The 19,426-nt window shown below is 36.1% G+C and overlaps 1 protein-coding gene across 4 annotated transcripts in view; it reads left to right on the top strand.

Annotated features, from left to right (window-relative positions):
* Positions 1–555: 555 nt before the first annotated feature.
* The window catches only part of plcg2 (phospholipase C, gamma 2), a 33,517-nt gene continuing 14,646 nt past the window's right edge, over positions 556–19,426 (top strand). Inside the window, exons 1-19 of one of the 4 annotated variants that reach the window (XM_022679586.2) lie at positions 556–640; positions 1,077–1,120; positions 3,942–4,033; positions 7,526–7,722; positions 11,503–11,652; positions 12,246–12,339; positions 12,474–12,521; positions 12,630–12,714; positions 12,868–12,951; positions 13,841–13,884; positions 14,031–14,103; positions 14,559–14,660; positions 14,782–14,900; positions 15,017–15,102; positions 16,363–16,483; positions 16,601–16,769; positions 17,547–17,642; positions 17,866–17,949; positions 18,815–18,993. In XM_022679586.2, the coding sequence (XP_022535307.1) occupies positions 7,545–7,722; positions 11,503–11,652; positions 12,246–12,339; positions 12,474–12,521; positions 12,630–12,714; positions 12,868–12,951; positions 13,841–13,884; positions 14,031–14,103; positions 14,559–14,660; positions 14,782–14,900; positions 15,017–15,102; positions 16,363–16,483; positions 16,601–16,769; positions 17,547–17,642; positions 17,866–17,949; positions 18,815–18,993 (1,712 nt within the window). In that variant the 5' untranslated portion in view covers positions 556–640; positions 1,077–1,120; positions 3,942–4,033; positions 7,526–7,544. Of the gene's footprint in view, positions 641–660; positions 1,121–3,941; positions 4,034–7,525; positions 7,723–11,502; positions 11,653–12,245; positions 12,340–12,473; positions 12,522–12,629; positions 12,715–12,867; positions 12,952–13,840; positions 13,885–14,030; positions 14,104–14,558; positions 14,661–14,781; positions 14,901–15,016; positions 15,103–16,362; positions 16,484–16,600; positions 16,770–17,546; positions 17,643–17,865; positions 17,950–18,814; positions 18,994–19,426 lie in introns of those variants that run through there. The other 3 variants (XM_022679587.2, XM_022679585.2, XM_022679584.2) reach the window with 3 other exon arrangements.

Here is a 19,426-nt window from a genome sequence, read left to right as displayed (position 1 = left end):
AGAAAATTGTCTGATTCACTAATTACTTTTGATTCTGTGAAAAATGGCTGAAATTACAAAATATAAATAAATTAAATAATTAGTCAGTTTATCAAATTGACCTGCCTGATTTTTTTGCTCACATTGTTTAAAAAGTTTACAGTATGTTAATGTTCATTGTTTTGTATTTGTGCCTACATGCTTTGAAATGTCACCTCCCACGTCTGTGCTGAACCTGACAAAGTTTCCAGACACATTTGGGCAGCATGGGGACCACAATGCTGTCTGCTTTTTGTTGTTCGTGCTTCTTTCTTGTCCTTATTCTCTCATCTACTTTCTTCTAGGTAGCAAATATTTCTAGTTCCAAAAAGTAAAACTCCACCCCAGGAGTTTGTTGCTTGAAAGGAAGGCTTGGTTGCACACTAGTGAGCAATCCATGCAGTTGTAACAAAGTCCTGGCGGCGGATTTTTACTTTCTGGACCTGGATTTGCCACTTTTGCACGTCTCGCTCTGTTCAGTTGGATGCAAATGATGGGGAAAATGACGTTAGATATGTAAAGCGTGAGTTTCCATACTGACTCGAAATTTACATTGTCACTTCACTTTCGGTGCGGTTTGCTGAGGCTGGGTCCTGTTCTGTGTGAGAACTTTGGATCAGAAGTAAGGGAGCTGGTCTTAAGGAGGCTTTTTCTAGGGGTTGTGGTCAGTTTTGGGCTGGAGCAGAGCGAGTAGAGGACCAGTAACAAGTGCTTTCATTTTCACATCTTCACACTGCTGACTCTCCCTGAGGCTTCAGAACTGTTCCTCCAGACTTTAGTGAGGGGTGTTAGAGACAGTGATGTGAGGAGGTGAAAGTGTGGTAGCCTCAGAGACCTAGCTGGCTGGCTTTCTTGAGGACTTTGCATTGATAGCATCTTCACTTCCGTGTCTTTTTATGAAGGCTATTCTTATAAGCTTCGCTTTACTTCCTTGTGTTCAGAGAATAGAGGAACTGACCACTTTGTAACTTTGTAGCTGGTCTCTTATCATTATCATCATCTACATTTAGCTCTTTTTCTCGGATTTTATGTATAAAATGTGAATATCTCTGCTGCAGAAGGACTGCTTTTGGATGTGAGCGTTTGTTTTCCTCTGAGGCGGGTAAGTTTGAACTGCTTGAGAGCTCAACATCAGCCTAAAAAAGTGTGTGAAAGGGAAAGATAGCCAGTTAGCATTTCTGAGTCTGTTGCCTTTAAATGTATGTAGTATGCAGGTCATAATAAAAATATAACTTAATGTGTAAAATGTTTTAATTGAAAACTGTGTACTGTGTTGCTGTGTAACAATGTAATTGGAATTAACACATTGTTACAAATATAGATGAATGTTAACCTTTACTTTAAACGTTTTTTTTTGTACATTTTATACCGTTTTTTTAATAATATAAGGGAGTTTTTATTTGCCATGTCCACAGTGCTCCCTGGTTAAGATGATTAATCCTTTATTATAGCCTATTATTTAAAAAAAAAAAAAGTTAGTTGAACGTTTTGTAAATTTTACAGTTAACGTTCTTCGAACGTTTAGTTTTTTGTATGTTCTTTACTTAACCTTTTTTAACGTTCTAGCAAAGTCACGTGTCAACATTTTAATTGTTAGTTTTAGGAATGTTACTTTTAACGTTTCTACTACGTTAATTTAATCTAGCTGGGAACGTTATGTGAGAAACATTCTAATAACCTTGTGAAGCAAACCATTACATATTAGGCTAACTCTTTTAAAACGTTGCTAAACATTCTTCTAACGTTCTCTTTATATATATATATATATATATATATATATATATATATATATATATATATATATATATATATATATATATATATACGTATATATATAATGGGGTGGGGGACATTTATGAAAATAGCCCTAGGGATTTGCAAATATTTACAGTCTTTGCAGGCGCTCTGTTTGTTGATCCAAGTATAGTTTGCATATACTTTTTAATTTCAATTTTAAAAAGCATACACAGCGGGGTGCTCTTTTTACCTTTATGAAAATAAAATTTAGCTAAAATTATAATTAGATTAATGATATAATATTAATCTATCTTATGTTTAACATTATCAACATAAATATCAATAACAAATATTATCAATAACAATAAGTTTTTTCAAAACATTTCAATAAACTCGCAATGTCAAAACATGTAATAGGGTTACTGGGTGTACATAACAAAAAAAAGCAACTTGAATCTGGTTTAATAATGGTTTGTTGGGTATCACCTATGTAGTATTTTAAATGTAACTTCCTTTACTTTATTAATCACTAGAAATTTAAAAGGTAAGATCCAAATCTTTTTCCATTCTAAGTCTCATATATATTGGTTCCAATAAAATGTAACATTAAGAACTGAGACACTGTCTCTCTGAAATAAAGCTCTAATTGATTTGTTATTATTTTTGAGTTTAGAGGAGAAGCACATCTTGCCAATAAGCTGGGCCTCTTTAAGAAAGGAACCTTTCATATCAGTGACATCACTGATATTTACACAACATTCACACTATTTTATTTTCAAAGGACTTAAGACCCAAATTCAGTGATTTAATTATATAAATTCCACTTCACTTTGTTTAGTTTCTATATACTTAGCTGCGGTAAAGTAAAATCTAAATAAATCTTGAAATGAAATAAGGTTAAAAAAAAAGAGAATTAAAAATATGCGCAGCAGTAGGTCATTTTTAGGTCAAGTTTTCATCAAATGTCAATTTTTACTAAAACTGTTGTGCAGCTTAACATAAACATGCACTCAAGGAATTAAGCCTGGGAAATATTCCTATGTAGCCTAAAGTTTTATAAATATGATAATAAATCATACATTTCGGCCCATGTATGTTTGGTAGGTCAGTGAATGAACAACAGGATGGGTTAGGGGATTTTTTTTTTGTTCTGGGTAGTAGTTTTTTTGGCTTGTTTTTTTAGGCAGTGGCAGCCAACTCTTTCCTGAGAAACCGTTATTTTGAGGCTTACTGTGAATGATGATGGATCCTGTTAAGCTGAACTGAGTGAATTGAGATAGAGATGCTTCTCTGTTCTATAAACATAATGGCATTTTTGTTAATACTGAGTGTTAAAAATGAGTTTTCCATTGTCCTTTTCAGTATTTAATAATTATTTTGATACTTTGAATTGTAACCCTGTATATTATATCGCCAAGTTCTTCCCAATACACAGCCCTAGCCAATACATTAAAAAACAATAAAACCAGTCAATCGGTGTACTTAAACAAAAAAGGCCCAAACAGTGTAGGAATCTGGCCCTCAGGTTCGGAATTGCCCAACCCCTGCTTTACACCATACTTACCATTTTTAGTACACTTTTCTTTAAACTCTTCTTTTTTCATGCTTAGTCCTTAGTTGCAGAAACATACATTATCCTCAATGTATCTTCAATTACAATGAGAAAATCCATTTTGTAGCTATCACATTGTATATTATGGAGTAATAACAGTGAGTAAAAACAGTGAATAAAGAGTGGGCCAACATATGTTCGCTAAAGTAATCAATTTAAAGGGGGTTAAACTAATATATAAAACATTTTCTCATGCAAATGTTTTTGCACCTAAATATTTGGCTGCTTATTTTTTAAGTGAAGTTCCCTACATAAAGCTTATCATCATTTCAGAGCACAATTAACAATAGATTTGTAATAAAACTTCCTGGAAAGAAGTCAAACATATTGTATGTTATGTGCCATTGCTTAATAAATCAACATAAATGAGTATTTTCTCTTTAAAGACATAAATCTATTTTTTTTTGTTGCTAACTTTTGCTGTGCTGTACTTTGTTTTTATCACACTGTTTTTGTATTCTCTCATATCATTGATTTGGTTGCATTGTTATATGTACAGTTTCAGTAAAGGTTCACACACTTATACTGGCTCTCTTTACTTCTCTCTCTCCTTCTCTTTCTCTCTTTTTCTCAGGCAGAGTGCAAAGTTTTCTACCAACACACCATTGAGTTGACTGGGTTAATGCTTTACTAAACCAGAAGGACTCTAATCTTCCAACTCTCTGGGTGAGTCCCTCCATGATTTGCTCCACTGTTTCATTTGCAATGCAAATACTAGCCACTGTAGGAACAGTGTGACCATGTGTTTTTGCGTGCCGCTGGTTAAGCATTAAGAAAAACAGTTAAGAAAGGTATACTGTTTCATTAAGTCCACATCAAAGACCGAAACTCAGATGCTTACTGTTGATATTCTTCACTAGAACAGTTTGGGCAGTTCTGTGTTTTAGACTATCAACAAACATTGGATTAAGTATCAAGTATTATCAGCAGGACCAGCAGGATCATGTTCATACATATGTTAGCACGTCTGCTTTTTTTTTTTGCTTGATGGGTGCCAATATGAAAATCTCATATGTGGTGGTATGTGCACATATATTTCAAAGTATATGGCCTATTTTTCAAGATACATCTACATATATTGTATACATGTATGCAAGTATCATATGTTGGATATCATATTTGAATCAGATATTTTTGATTGGTAGGTTAATACACGTAAATGTTTGACATATAGCTGAAATGTATGTCACATATATGTTGAATATATTTTAATATGTGACAAAAATCAGTTCCACATAATGAAATTCTTAATTCTAAATAATATTATGTATATGTACAGTATATGTCCAATGTTTGTGGACACACCCTGTCAAATGAAGGTATTCAACTACAGCGTACCCTGTAAAAAAGAATAGAACTCTAAACATGAACCCATATATTGACATCATGTCTAATGTCATGTGTAGGCAAGAGGCAAGTGCATTTAGCTGTGGTACAATGGAGCTGTGTTTCTGGAATGATGGTGCTCTATCCAATGTTATGCTATTTAATAGAAAGCCTGGTCAGTAGACAGAGTTACTCCAACAAAAGCAGAGTAAACTATTTCAGAACAATGAATAAGCAATATTTTTGTCCATATAGTCTAAGTCATATCTTTGTAATCTATAAATTGCCATACGACACTTTTCTGTATGGATTTGAATGTTAACATATGCAATGTTTATAATCCACCAAGCTTAAACTGCAGTACCACATTTTCTCTGACACATTCTGACTGCTGACAGTGTGTGAGAGCTGTTTTCTCTAGCACCAGCAATTTCTTAGTTGTTTGCTTCTCTTACAGTGTCATGCAAAAGTGTACATAGAGTTCAGTAAACACTTCTCTCACTGTAAGAAGATCTATCTACATAATACATACAGTTAAAGATAAAACATTCCTTTCAAAATGTTCATTAGTATTAATGTACTTGCATTGTACAGTATTAAAGAAATGCAAAGGTTTGGAATTGGGAAATCCCAATAGAGATTTTAACACAGATAACTTTTAATCTCTTAGCCCTTAATTAGCTTATTATGTGAATGCCTTGTTTCGGTAATTGTTAAAGAAAGGCACATTATAAACCTTCGCTGTGTTTCAAAGCCTAGGTGGGTGGGCTGCATTTTTCAACTTCTGCGTCATAAGCTTTTAACATATATCCAAGAAATGCAGCTGACATTTGGAGAAACCAAAGTTCTCCATGCATTACTCCAACACATACAGGTAACCTAGCAACAATGCAGTGCTTACAAGCCAAACAGCACAGCTACAAACAGAGCAGCAATGGAACTATTTTAACTTAAAGAGTTTTTATAACCAAACAGATCATATTTACCTCAAAATCTCAAAATAATGGAACGGTGGTATAATCACAATAATACACTCAAGGTTTGTGATATAACATGTAAAATTGGCACTGCTGTGCTGCTGTTGTAGGCACAATGACACAGGCCTGTACAGTGCCAATAATACGTTATAGCACTCCCTCTCGTATATTATTGCTTAGGTAATTTCCTCTAAAGAAATAAAAAAGGATGCGTGCCTCAATATCATCTTGTGTTTGTCTGTAACATCACCACAAAGCCTCCTTAGACTTTTCCATATGCGTTACCAGCCCTTACCTCAACTGCAGCCTAAACCTAGACTAAATGTTTCAATGTCAAACACTCTGCCTCTTTAAACATTGCCCAACAATCAGCAGCCATGAGCTTCTCTAGGCAAAAGGCCTAGAACTCTGAAAATTAATAGAACTAATGCTCATGAAGCAAAATATCTCTTTAGTTGTGTTCCAATGCCTTATGCCAACCATGCACTGAAATACACAATATGACATTTATAAGAAAGTCTTAAACACTGCAGCACAAACAGAAGTAACGTTTTTTCAACTGCTGCCTTTGTCTGTGCGGTAGACTGTGCTTAAAAAAGACATCAAAGAATCTGGTACCACAGAATGTAGACATTACCCTGGTTAAGGGAACGAGGTCAGCTGCTTCCTGTTCGGTGCTAGAGGGGGCTCATCTATAATGTTCAATGTCAAGTCAGAGTTTGCATATGCCAAAACTAAAAACTTCTATAATATTATTAAACATGTTTGATTTTATTGGAGCATCAAAATCAGACAGAAAACTTATATTTCTGATCCTGACCACCCTGCTCATAACAATAGAGATGGTGGAAGTCACAATGAAACAGTAGCAAGATGTGTATGCTTTCATTCTGAATTTGAAAAATCTGATAGTGAAGTAATAAAATAATCAAGATCAAGATTGTACACTTTTACATATAGAACCTCCTTTAAGGATTCCCAGTAGATAAACTTGTGCTTCTGTTAAGAATCCTGTAAATAACTCTTTTATGTGGCAGTAATTTTTTTAATTTTACACTTTTTCTGAAATATAAGGAGGTTATTGTTGCACACTGTCCAATACAAAATCCGCTTGTGAGGTTAAAGGGAGGTGCATTCTATTGTTAAAATATATACTGTATATATTAAACTTTATTTTAAGTTATTTTGTGTTTGCACTGTTTTGAGTCCTTTGAAAATAAAATATTTGAAAATAGCTCTGAATGGAGCTGTGTGTTTGAATAAATATCTGAGTAAAACTTTTTAAGGACAAAAAATATATATATATTAGAAGAATATTCAAATTTTTCTCAGTATCACCAAATAGTTGCATCCTTGAAAACCTTAGCTGCAATCCTTAGCTGTATTTGAAGGGTCCATCACCGTCAAACAGGCTTCTATTATGTAGCGGTCTAGAAATGAAACCTACTTTGGCTGAAGCCTGCATGGTTACTCAGAAGATCAAATTAAACTTAGAATCAAATCTATTTATGTATTGATTTTTACAAATAATGCAGCTTTACAGATATTTGGTGGCTGTGAAGTGAGAAGCAGACAAATGACAGTGGCAAAGAAAAACTCCCTCAAAACTCCCTCCTTTCATCATTAAAAATTTACAGGTTGCCATTTCTGTAGTTTATAAAGTAAATAAGAAAAGGCAGTTAACAGCAACAGTGGAGGAAAATATTGACTCTATAAGATCAAGTTATGATTGTTGTAGGATGGTTTGGAACAGTGGTGCCCAAAGATTTTCATTACACTGTCCTTAGAAGTTATTTTGAGATAACCAGCATGTGTCTTAAGCACTAACCCTAATGCATGTATCTGTGTATGTCAGTGTGTGACCAGAAGCAGAGATGGCGAGTCGGCATGGAGACCACACGGAGTACAAGCGGAGTCTCATAAAGCGGGACTTAGAGATGGGCATTGTAATGACTGTGTACAGGCAGAAGATGGAGAGGCTCACTGTACAGGTCATTATGGAGACCAGACAGGTGGCCTGGACACGCACTGCCGACAAGACTGACGGAGTGTGTGAGTACACAGGTCTTAATTTAATCTGGCATCTGTGGATGGAGAAATGAAGATGATATTATTCCAATACTTATTTCAGCACGGTTGTCTTAGTCAGTGTTTATCTCTGTGCCAAAGAGAATCATTGTGTGCAAATTAATCATTTATCTTATCCAACACATCTGATGCACCTCAGGAATTATCTGAGATTTAACCTCATTCTGAAATCAAGATTTTCTTTCTAAAAGCTGAAATTCTAGGCTTTTCTTGTTAGTTTGGTTAAAATTTGGATTTTTTAAAAGCCTGCTATAAGCCATATAAATATTCAATGGTCACATTAAAGCATTCTTTTGTTTTATTGCCCTAAAAACAAAAGTATGTACAGAATGTACACTGGGCTCCCTATTTTATCAATCTTTAAGCAAGCCATCAACCACGTACTGTGCAGCTTTATTTACGGTGTGTCAGTGTGTCTTTGCTATTGTACTGATGGGAAAATTACGCCTTGTGTAGCTCGAAACTTGCAAAAAGCATGTATTAATTCTTTTAATTGATCATGCAATAAACCAATCAGCACATCACTTGCCATTGCCTTTAAGAGCCAGATGCGCTCTGACATTGGCGTATTGCTACTTTAATGGTGCAGCTACCTGGATGTTAATTACATGAATTAGCAAAGACTAACAAAACTAATATGGCAATGCCTATTATTTTGTGTTGATGTTGAATACGGTTGCTTTTTTTTGTTACTGTAAAAGTAACTGTTGACATGAACACGCTATGAGAAAGGTGTGAAAATGTTCTGTTAATAGGGTGGAAGATAGCATTGAGCATTGTGACACGCCTTCCACAGGGTGTGAGATAGAGCCATGGGTCTTCTTATAGACATTAACTCTTTCAGGCACACACACACACACACACTTAACTGAACACCGAAGGTCCTTAAAGTGTTAACTGTAACTAAGTAACTGTTCTCTTTTTTTGGAAAGTAGAATTATGAAATATTGAGAAGTAGATTGGTAAACAAACGCAAACAGTAAAACAAAATCTCTTTTTTCCCCCACAAATGTAGGTTGGTTTAGTATTAACAGACACTACAGGGTTTCTTCTATGCTTTTTTAAGCAGTGGCAGCAGACCCACACCCCTCCTCACCACAACAGAATATCAATAGCACAGTGTTGTGTATCAAATATAAAATTCAAGCAGGGAGAGCCAATAAACGGGATTTTCAAGTTTATTTTTAAGCTCTGCTAAACTCTAAATTAAATAAAGCATTCCGCATACTCAGTCTTAAGCTGTACAGGACTGGATAACTTAGCCATAGCATTTGTTTACCAAAAGCCTGGCTACCTTTCTCTGTGTGGCTGTGTGACCATCTCAACTTTAAAAATGAAAGAATCTTTCACCATAATGCCTAAAAAATAAGCACACAAGTATTCATTAAACTTTACTTTCAAATGATCATTTTATTATAGTGAGAAGGAAAGAGCTGAGTCAACTCTAGAAGAAGAAACACAGTAGGATGACAACTAATAGTAGGTTCTTTTTTGAGACAGTGTATTATGCTGGAGGCACAGCCTTTACTTTGTAGTGGATGTCATCGAAAGTAGGTGGTTTGCTATCTCATTACACCTCTGTCTATCTTAAATATCTAGCCAAACCTTACATTCACATCCTTTCTCTCACCTTTCTCTTGCTTCATATTTTTCCCTATAATTGACCATGTATTCTGCTTTTTCTTTAGCCTACCTTTGTCCAGTTTCTCTGCATTTCTCTGAATGACATTCACATTGTTTTACTGTTGTTTCATGTGCACTACATGTCCAAATGTTTGTGGACAACCTTCTGAAGAACGTATGTAGTTTTCTACTTCAAGTTGAGTTCATTGCTGGCTATTGTTTAGTTCCTATAGACTAGTTTTGCCAATAAAATAGGTCTCTCTGGAGCGTGAAACTTTAGTCACCATGCCTGATGCCAATTGTGGGCTATATGGGATCATACTGTTTATGGAACTGAATGCTGTTCTTTGGAACTATGGTGCTCCATCTACTACTTTTGGAGGGAACAATTTGGGGAGTTGGGGGTGAGGTGGAATGGGATGGTGATCATCTAACTTACCCTACATAACCTTAAAGTCAAAGTCAAAGTCAAAGTGGTTTTTATTGTCATTTCAGCTATATACAGAGTACACATTGAAACGAAACAACGTTCCTCCAGGGACCATGGTGCACATAAACACAGTGTAGACAGAACAATAGTGCAACAGTACAAAAGTGCAGACAGACAATACAACACAATACAGACAAAGAATAATAAATAACAAGACAGTGTGCAAATTATGCAGTGTGCAAAAAGTGTGCAAAAAAGACCAGTGAGGTAGTAATTACTCTATTACACAGTGTGCAAAAGAGTCGAGTGAGGTAGTAGGGTTTTTAGTGCTTTCCATTTTCTGGGGTAAGTGGGGTAAGAGTGTGTGTGCATGTACAGAAAAACCATCAGTTCAGTCTCTGCAGTTGAGGAGTCTGATGGCTTGGGGGTAGAAGCTGTTGCAGAATCTGGTCGTGCTGGACCGGATGCTGCGGTACCTTCTTCCCGAAGGCAGGAGGGAGAACAGTTTGTGTGAGGGATGGGTGGGGTCATTCACAATGCTGGTTGCTTTGCGGATGCTGCGGGTGGTGTAAATGTCCGTGATGGAGGGGAGAGAGACGCCGATGATCCTCTCAGCTGTCCTCACAATACGCTGGAGGGTCTTGCGGTCAGAGACGGTGCAGGTCCCAAACCAGGCAGTGATGCAGCTGCTCAGGATGCTCTCAATGGTCCCTCTATAGAAGAGTGTGAGGATGGGTGGAGGGAGACGGGCCTTTCTCAGCTTCCGGAGGAAGTAGAGACGCTGCTGGGCTTTCTTGGCTGTAGAGCTGGTGTTCAGGGTCCAGGTGAGGTTATCTGCTAAGTGGACACCAAGGAACTTGGTGCTCTTAACAATCTCCACAGAGGACCCGTCGATGTTGAGTGGAGAGTGGGTGTGTTGTGCTCTCCTGAAGTCAACTAAATACCTTAAATAACCTTACAAAATGCCCCAAAAATTCCAAAAAGCAACATCACTTCTTTCTCAAAAAACATACTTTACTTATTTCATAATATCATAATGAATTAATTCACATAATTTTAGTAACTTTCAAATTTCATTTGAACGCCATGTATGACTACATATGAACATATGCATCTTCCCTATTAGTTCATGGCATTATTATTTGTGTAATGGCAACCACTAACTCATCAGTACAACGTATTGCCCACCAGGGCTGCCTTCACTCAGGTATTCAGTTATATTTGATCTAATGGTTGATTGCCTGGCTACAGTATTGAACAAGAATGTAAATGCAAGTTTCAGTTTTCTTTATTGTAAAGTGTGACATCATACTGGCTATGAGTTGCAATGAAGGGATGCTGAAAATAGTCAGGTAAACCTTTCTTATTTTTTGTACGTATTAATTAAGTACCCAGGGGAAGGTCGCCTTCTTAGACTTGTTGGTGAGAAATTGTCCAATACTTTAGTACTTTCAGTACTTTAGGGCTAGTTTGAAAATCCGTGATGGTCCAGAGTGAGACATCTGAACAAATAAATAATGATCAAACCAAATAAGACATTGTTGCTCTGGATCAGTTCTGGCTTGTTGCGAGTTCATTATATTGAGTTATGTAATGTGGAGTTCATTTGTCATGGTTGTTCGATGTGTGGGTGCTTATGTTCTTCCAATGACCACCAATCAGATAATAACTGCCCTAATCGTGTTTTGCAGTGGACATTTCTGAGATCCGTGAGGTCCGTCCAGGAAGACACTCCAAGGACTTTGAAAGATTTAAGGATAACAAAGACAAACAGCAAGACAGCAAAAGTTTCACAATCTTCTATGGCAACCAGTTCGTTCTTAACACACTGAGTCTGGGGGGTGAGTGTGTTGCAAGTGATTTATGTCATCTTCTCTGGGTTTTGGTAGACCAGTGGTTCTCAGTTTTTCTGGCCATCTGCCTTCCCTTTTCTTCTCACAGGATAGATGTGGCCTCCACATGTCATTCATGTCATCTAAGACAGAAATTACTGTGAATGGTTTGGTAACTGGTTGATTTAAGCATATCCTGTGGAGTTCCACAGGGTTCTATTTTAGGGCCTATGAAACTGATGTTAATAATTACAATAGTGCAGTTAGGAGAGTAAAGAACCAGAAGGTGTGGGCTTACATTCAGATTTCAACAGGTTAATCTAAACACAAACACAAAAATGTAATTGTATGTAGATTACAGGTAGAAAGGTTATAACTTTTTGTCGATACACTGTTGCATGACAATGACAGTATTACTGATAAAGGTATGATAATTTGAGGAACCTTCAAACAACATTTTTCTATAATACTTTTCTTTAAGGATCCTCAAAGCACCTTAAAGGATTCCTCTACAGTTTTCAAATGACAAAATCATGTAACAGTGTACAGTGTAATATAGACCTGAGCTCAATTTAAACATGAATTGATGTGCTTTTTTACAGCTGACACAGTAGATGATGCAGAGAAATGGCTAACAGGACTGGAACTGCTCAGACAAGAGACACGACAGGCTCATACGCCAGAGATTATAGAAAGGTACTACTCAGTGGGACCTTGTATATTTTTAAAAGCACACAGTCAGACTGTTTCTTTCTTTTTTATCTTTCTGTCTATGTCTATGTCTGTCCTCTTCTGTCATCTATTTTACACTGTTTTTTTCTCCTCTATAGTTGGCTACGAAAGCAGATGTACTCTGTTGATTCAACAAAGAAAAACAGGTTAGATTCATCCACGTTATAGACCTTCAATTGAGAACAATATTCCTGTCATATGTAAGTAAATAATATCATAAATAACAAGTATCCGTGTGTGTGCTCTGTCTGTAGCATCACTCTGAAGGAGGTCAAGTCTTTGCTGCCTCAGATCAACTTTAAAGTTCCTGGAGGGAGATTTTTAAAGGAGAAATTTCTGGTAGTGACACGCTATGAATTCCACCATCATTCAACTCAAAAAATCATTAAACCACCTTTCAGTTCCTAACCAGCTTGCCAAGAAATAATTAAGAAAGTATAAATTTCAAAAAATATTTTAAAAATGAACTTTACGTCTCTGTCTTCTTTTCAGGCTGTTGGAGGGAAGAAAGATGTTCTTGACTTTGAGCAGTTTCACAAATTCTACAATGATTTAATATTTGAAAACCAGAAAATGGTAAGTGTTGCTAAAATACTAAACTGGCAAAACCTTTAAAATATAAATCATTGTTTAAAAAGCAAGGTCCAGTTTTCTAGACAATGATTAAGTCATAATAACAGAGAAGGAATGTCAGTAGTAAACCAACATTGAAATAAGCTGTAGCCTTTAACACAGAGAAGTGATTTTTTTTACAGCTGAATTACCACATTTATAGCTTTTTTATTTCTTTGAAATGTGTAAATGTTTGTCAGGTGCAGTGTTAAAAAGATAAATGAAGCTCACCACACCTTTTTAAAAAAAAAAAAGAAAAAAAAGAACATCTTCTGACATTTTAGTACCTACTACCTTGTTCATTTTCCCTGAAATCTGTGTTGTTGTTGGCATAGTAAAAACACTGTTGCTAATATCTTGAAACAACTCAGTAACAATTTACATAGGATTGTGTTCCAGATTCTTGGTTTGTGTATCTTTGTGTTGCATAGAGTAACTTTTCTTTTTGATCAGTCAGTGTTCTTCAAACTCTACAAATCACATTTTAGTCTTGATTCCAGTTGTCAAACTTGAAAAAAGCGAAAAAGGCGAATATTCTTTTATTTTAAAGAGTCGAGTGTAGGTACCATTTAGTCAAAAAGTGCCATAAGTACCAAGCCCATCCTGAGGTGTCAGAACATGGAAACACTACAATATTCTGGGTAGTGTTACTCCAGTACCTGGATTGAGAACTTAAAACCTACAAAAATTACACAAGTGTGTTCAGCTTTACACTGATGTTGCATTAGCAGCAGATCAAACTATTGTGGAAAACAGTTATGCTTCACCCTCTCAGCACTAGTGGTTCTGGCTACTAGGGCCGGAATTAATTGGAATTCATCTAATTTTATTTATATTGCGTGTTATTTTTTAGATATTGGATGAGTTCAAAAGGGAGACCTGTGCCTTCATCATGGGGTAAGATGTAGTCCTTTATGTTTCTTATAAAACAGAACAATCATCTGATTAACAAAAGAGAGATTGTCTAGTGCAGATGATCATTAGTTTGATTATTGTACCAAATGCAATGTTTAATGTAAGTTCTGTGTGTTTTTTTTCTTTAGTAACACAGATAGACCAGATTCCTCTGCAGTTTTACTCTTTGACTTTCAAAGATTTCTTCTCTATCAGCAAAAAGTAAGTATTTCTGTACAATATTTATAGTAATCTACACTATATGGACAGAAGTATTGGGACACCCTCATTTTTAGTTTCTTCCAAAATTGATTAAAAGCAAGTTATGCTGCTTTTCATAGAGTAATGATTTCTACTGTAAAGAGAAACTCTCTATGAGAGTTTTGAACATTGCTGTGAGCATTTGATTGCATTAGAATTAGTAAGGTCATCCATCCCCTTCAAAAGTATTGGATGGAGCACCATCAAAGTCCTATATTATTGGCAATACATATGTACAGGTACCAAACAAACTGTGTGCCCTTCAGCAGTGGATGCTACTTAAAGTTTTTTTAAGCATTTATTAGAAGTGGTGTTCACATGCATTTAAACAGTAGTGTATTCTTCATGTAATTATGCTAATGTTATAGATCTCTCATGTAAATCTTTTCATGCCTGTTCATCTCTCACTCCTGAAGGAGACATGGGCTAACAACATGAATCAAGTCCGAGAGCTGATGACCACCTTCATCGATGACAACATGAGGAAGACCAATGACCCAGAGTTCACTGTTGGCGAGGTACAAGAACTCACTTGTATTAAAGGGGGCTTTCACCAGTGTGGTTGTGTTTGGAGAAGCTATGCATGCTAACGTTTACCTTCTCTTTCATTTCTTTTGTTTCCCTTAACTTCCCCTCAAGTTCCTCAACTTTCTGTTCTCCAAAGAGAACTCCATTTGGGATGAGAAGTTCTCAGAGTTGTCAAGCTTGGATATGAACAATCCTCTGTCTCACTATTGGATCAACTCTTCCCACAACACGTCAGTATGGCTTCACTGCATGTTCACACACCACACACACACACTTACTGCCTTCCTCTTTTGATGCACTTCCTGTGAAAGTGTGTGATGTGCGTTTTTATTTTTTTTCTTCACAGCTATCTGACTGGTGACCAGGTGTGGAGCGAGTCTTCAACAGAGGCCTATGTGCGCTGCCTGAGGATGGGTTGCCGCTGTGTCGAGTGTTAGTTAACTTAGTTCTCCTTTTTTCTTTGAATAAGTGCTGTTGTTTCTTGTTGGCGGATCGCTATCATAGGATACAGTACTGTGCACAAGTTTTGAGCAATTGTAAATTATATTAAGTTAGAATTAAAAAGATCTGGCCTTTATCTGGCCTATACTATGTTAAGTATTTAAAACTCTTCAGCAAAAACCTAATTGTGTGCATAAGAAAATGCCATATAGCAGTGGGATTCAGCGGGAAGAAAAGACTTACCAATATGTGTTACACATAGAGAAGTAGTATGTAATGCATGTGTAACACTTGTGTAACACAACATGGAGTTATAGAAATTCCTAATGGTGTTCTGCAAAAATCCATCCTATGCAGATTTTGCTGTAGGAGTGGAGTGTTGATGTTGCGTCATATATAGCATCCCACATATATTAATGTACAGTTTTGGGAGATTGGTCTGGTGATGAGCATGTGGATGAGCATTGTCCTGTTGGAATATTGCACAAGAGTGTGCATTCATAAAATTAAGGGGTACTGGTTTCAGGACCATATCAAACCAGTTTTAGCTTTCCTCCATTGGCTACCTGTTTCTTTTAGAATTTTAAGAAGTTTAAGAAGTTTAAGATTGTATAACTAGTCTTTAAATCAATTAATGGTTTAGCATCTTCATACATTTCTGAAATGCTGATTTAATATGTTCCAATTCCATCGTGTTTTAAACACGTGTCATCAACTGACAAACTCCTCCAGATCCCCTGTATAAAACACAAAAAGAGTGGAGAAGCGGCTTTCTGTTTTTATGCGCCATCAATCTGGAACACATTAACGATAAATATTCGTCAAGTAGCCTCTGTTACTATTTTTAAGAAAAAGCTAAAAACATATCTTTTTACATTAGCTTTAAATTAGACCTTATTCTTAATTGTCCAGCATTCATTTAGACCCTTCTTATTATTTGTATATTATAACTGTTTTAAATAAATAATATAATAATTATTATTATTATTATTAACATTATGTTATTATTAAGGTGCATGTAATTAATATTAAAGGTGATCTAGCATCATTAGACTGTATTTTAAAGTACAATCCATTTATCTTGTTGCTGACCAAAGTGCCTCCACAAACGGATTCATTTGTTGTCTATAACATGCTTAAACCATCTGCAGAGTACTGTTTATTGATACGCCAAAAGTCCTGGGATAGCAGTATGTGAATTAGGAACCTCCACACAACCATCATAACTTTGCTCTGTTTGTGTTCATTCAGTGGACTGCTGGAATGGCCCATCAGATGAGCCCATTATATACCACGGCTGGACAAGAACCACAAAGATTAAATTTAGAGATGTAGTGAAGGCCATCAATGACCATGCATTTGTAGCATCTGAGTGAGTTGACCGATATAGTGATATATAAAGTATATCTATCTATCCTACTTGGACTTTTCTTGTTTTGTTGTGAGTTGTGCTGTATAGATATTTATTCTTAAGTGCTGCTCTGGCTAGGTACCCCTTGATTCTGTCTATAGAAGAGCACTGTGATCTGAAGCAGCAGAAGCTGATGGCACAAGTGTTCAGAGAAGTCTTCCAGGACAAGCTGCTTTCTGATCCTGTGGAACTTGAAGCCGAACAGCTGCCCTCCCCCAATCAGCTGAGGGGCAAGATCATCCTCAAGGTGGACACCAATTGCCTTATCTTCCATATAAAAATGGAATGTTATGCGTTGTTAGTTGTTAGTTGCTGACCTCCGGCTACAGTACCATTTCCATTTTTCTTTAACTTTAAATGTAGACCTGTTTTAGCAGGCATCTGTTTATTTAATTCAAATTAGATTATTAGTTGAGTAACACAGTTCAAAGGCTCCTTTGTCTAATGAAATTAGTTTCAGTGTGAGTTTCAGTCATTAGATAAGAATGCAAATCAGCAGATTGATTACTTTACACAGTGTGCTAGTGCACACACTAGCCTTATTGGGCTAAATAAAACATGTAGATTCTAGCTAATGAATTGTATAATTCAATTTAGGATACGTAATTGCAACAGTTTGAACATACACCAAATGTCATATAAAATATTTGTGGACATGCCTTTTTTTTAAATGAATGCATCTAGTTCTGGTGATAGATAATGGTGCTCCTTCTAAAAACTTTTGGTGTGATTTATGAATTGGGGATGAGGTATAGGTGATGAACACCCATGCTGGCCTCGCTAATATTCTTTTGGCTGGATGGAATCAGATCTTTACAGCATAGCTCCAGCTTGTAGTTAAAAGCCTTCTCTAAACAGTCAATACTACAACAAAAGAATACACTCAAAACAAACTCTTGTTAAGAAAAAATGAATGATCAGGCATCTCACTACTTTGTATATACACTATAGTAATTTTATAGTAGGTATATATAGTACATATTATAGGTATTTTGTTCTTATCTGCTCATATGTTTCTACACAGCATAAAAAATTGAATATTGGTGAAAGCTTTGGTCAAAGAAACCTACACTCAGGGGAGAAGCAGGGTGAGCTGTTTATCTGGGACCCAATAGATCAGGTACAGTAACGTTCTTCTTCAAAACGTTCTTCTTTGTGGATTTCAGAGCAAAATTTTCAGTGTTTAATTAACTATTATAGGATGTAGAAAAAACTATCCATTAGGTTTATACAGAACTGAATAAATGCATTTGTAACGTTTGTGTAATGTGTTTAATTTTGTGTGTTATTTTACCAGTGTTGGTGATAACTTGTGTGTTACTGTTGTCTATGTGTGTTTTTAGAAGTGGTATAAGAACTACTGCGTGCTCTCAGAAAACAAGTTATACTATGCAGAGGAGAATGAGACAGATGATGACCTTGGGAAGGTAATACTCCAACAAAATAAAGAGGATCTTTATCTGCAGCAGTTTTCTTTTTAAGTCTTTGAAATGTATCGATTTCTATTTTTTATTTACTTATACTTGTTTTTTTTGCAATTTCATATCTACGGAACTAAAAGTTATATATACAACATGGCAAAACTGAATTTTAGTGGCTGATGGAAAAAAAAAATCAGTAATTTTAGATGTCTGTATTAATCTTTTTTTCCCCTTGACCCCACCACTTACCCCTATCCCTCCCCCTCTGTTTTGTGTGTGCATGCCAAGCGGTAGGGGTGTCCCGATTCTTTTTAGGTTGGAGGGGTAGGGGCTGAAAGGATAGGGATAGGGATTGTTAGCCATTCAAACCGAGGTTTTTTAGAGGCACATTTTAAACCAAGCGATATAAGAATCACTGGTAAGATGGTGCAGCACAAGAGACCAAAGAAACCTCCCAATGTAAGTATTTTCCTTTTTGATGATTAGCACTATATCACCATAGTTTAATGTGTAGTTTCCATGTTTTTTGGCCGAATTTTTTCATAACAAGCAGAAAAAAAGGTCACTAGTAGTTTGTCTCAGTAGCTAGCTAACTTTCCCGTTCAACCTTAAATGGCTCAACAGATGCAATGCCCTAAAGTTAACTATTTAACCAGCAGCTAAGTTACTAAACTTTAGCACTCCTGATGACGTATCGGGTGCATGAAGGGTTGTCCAAATCTTACGGTGGAGGATTTCACCCCTTCCCCTCATAGGGAAAGGGTTACACTTGAAAAGAAGGTTTAGGGGTAAGTGTTATGGCCAAGGGGTAAATTGGGATTGGGCCTTATTCTAAGCCTCTAAAAGGTAGCTTATGTACTCTTCTTATCAGGTACAGAGTGGTACAGAACTGCACCAGTCTGAGCCCTGGTTCCACGGAAAATTGTCTGAGGGTAGGCAAACTGCAGAGAGGCTGCTGCAGGAGTTCTGCGCCGAGTCTGGAGGCAAAGACGGAACATTTCTTGTGCGGGACAGCGACACCTTCCGTACTGACTGTACCCTCTCCTTCTGGTACAAACAAACTTTTATTCTCTTTTCCCTATCATATAAAAGCCTTTCTGTCTTACTGTAAAGTGGTAAAAAACACAATAAAACTACCTTATATAAACTGCATTGAAATCTAAAACCAAAAAAAACTTGAAGGGTAAAGTTGTCATTCTTTAACTAATAAGAACTATGAGCGGTAAACTGATCTTCACTTCATTTTTTATCTGCTCCCATTATTCAGTGAGATATCTTATTAATTTATCTGATATCATTGGTATACGGGATATACAGCTCTGGAAAAAAATAAGAGACCTCTTCAATTTCTGAATCAGTTTCTCAGATTTTGCTATTTATATGTATATGTTTGAGTAAAATGAATATTGTTGTTTTATTCTATAAATTATTCTATAAACTACAGACAACAAAAAGAGTTTTCAGACCTCAAATAATGCAAAAA

Source organism: Astyanax mexicanus, chromosome 9, assembly GCF_023375975.1.
Source record: "Astyanax mexicanus isolate ESR-SI-001 chromosome 9, AstMex3_surface, whole genome shotgun sequence".
Classification (NCBI taxonomy): Eukaryota; Metazoa; Chordata; class Actinopteri; order Characiformes; family Acestrorhamphidae; genus Astyanax; species Astyanax mexicanus.
Note: the sequence above shows the minus strand (reverse complement) of the source record. Positions and strands in the feature narration are given on the sequence as shown.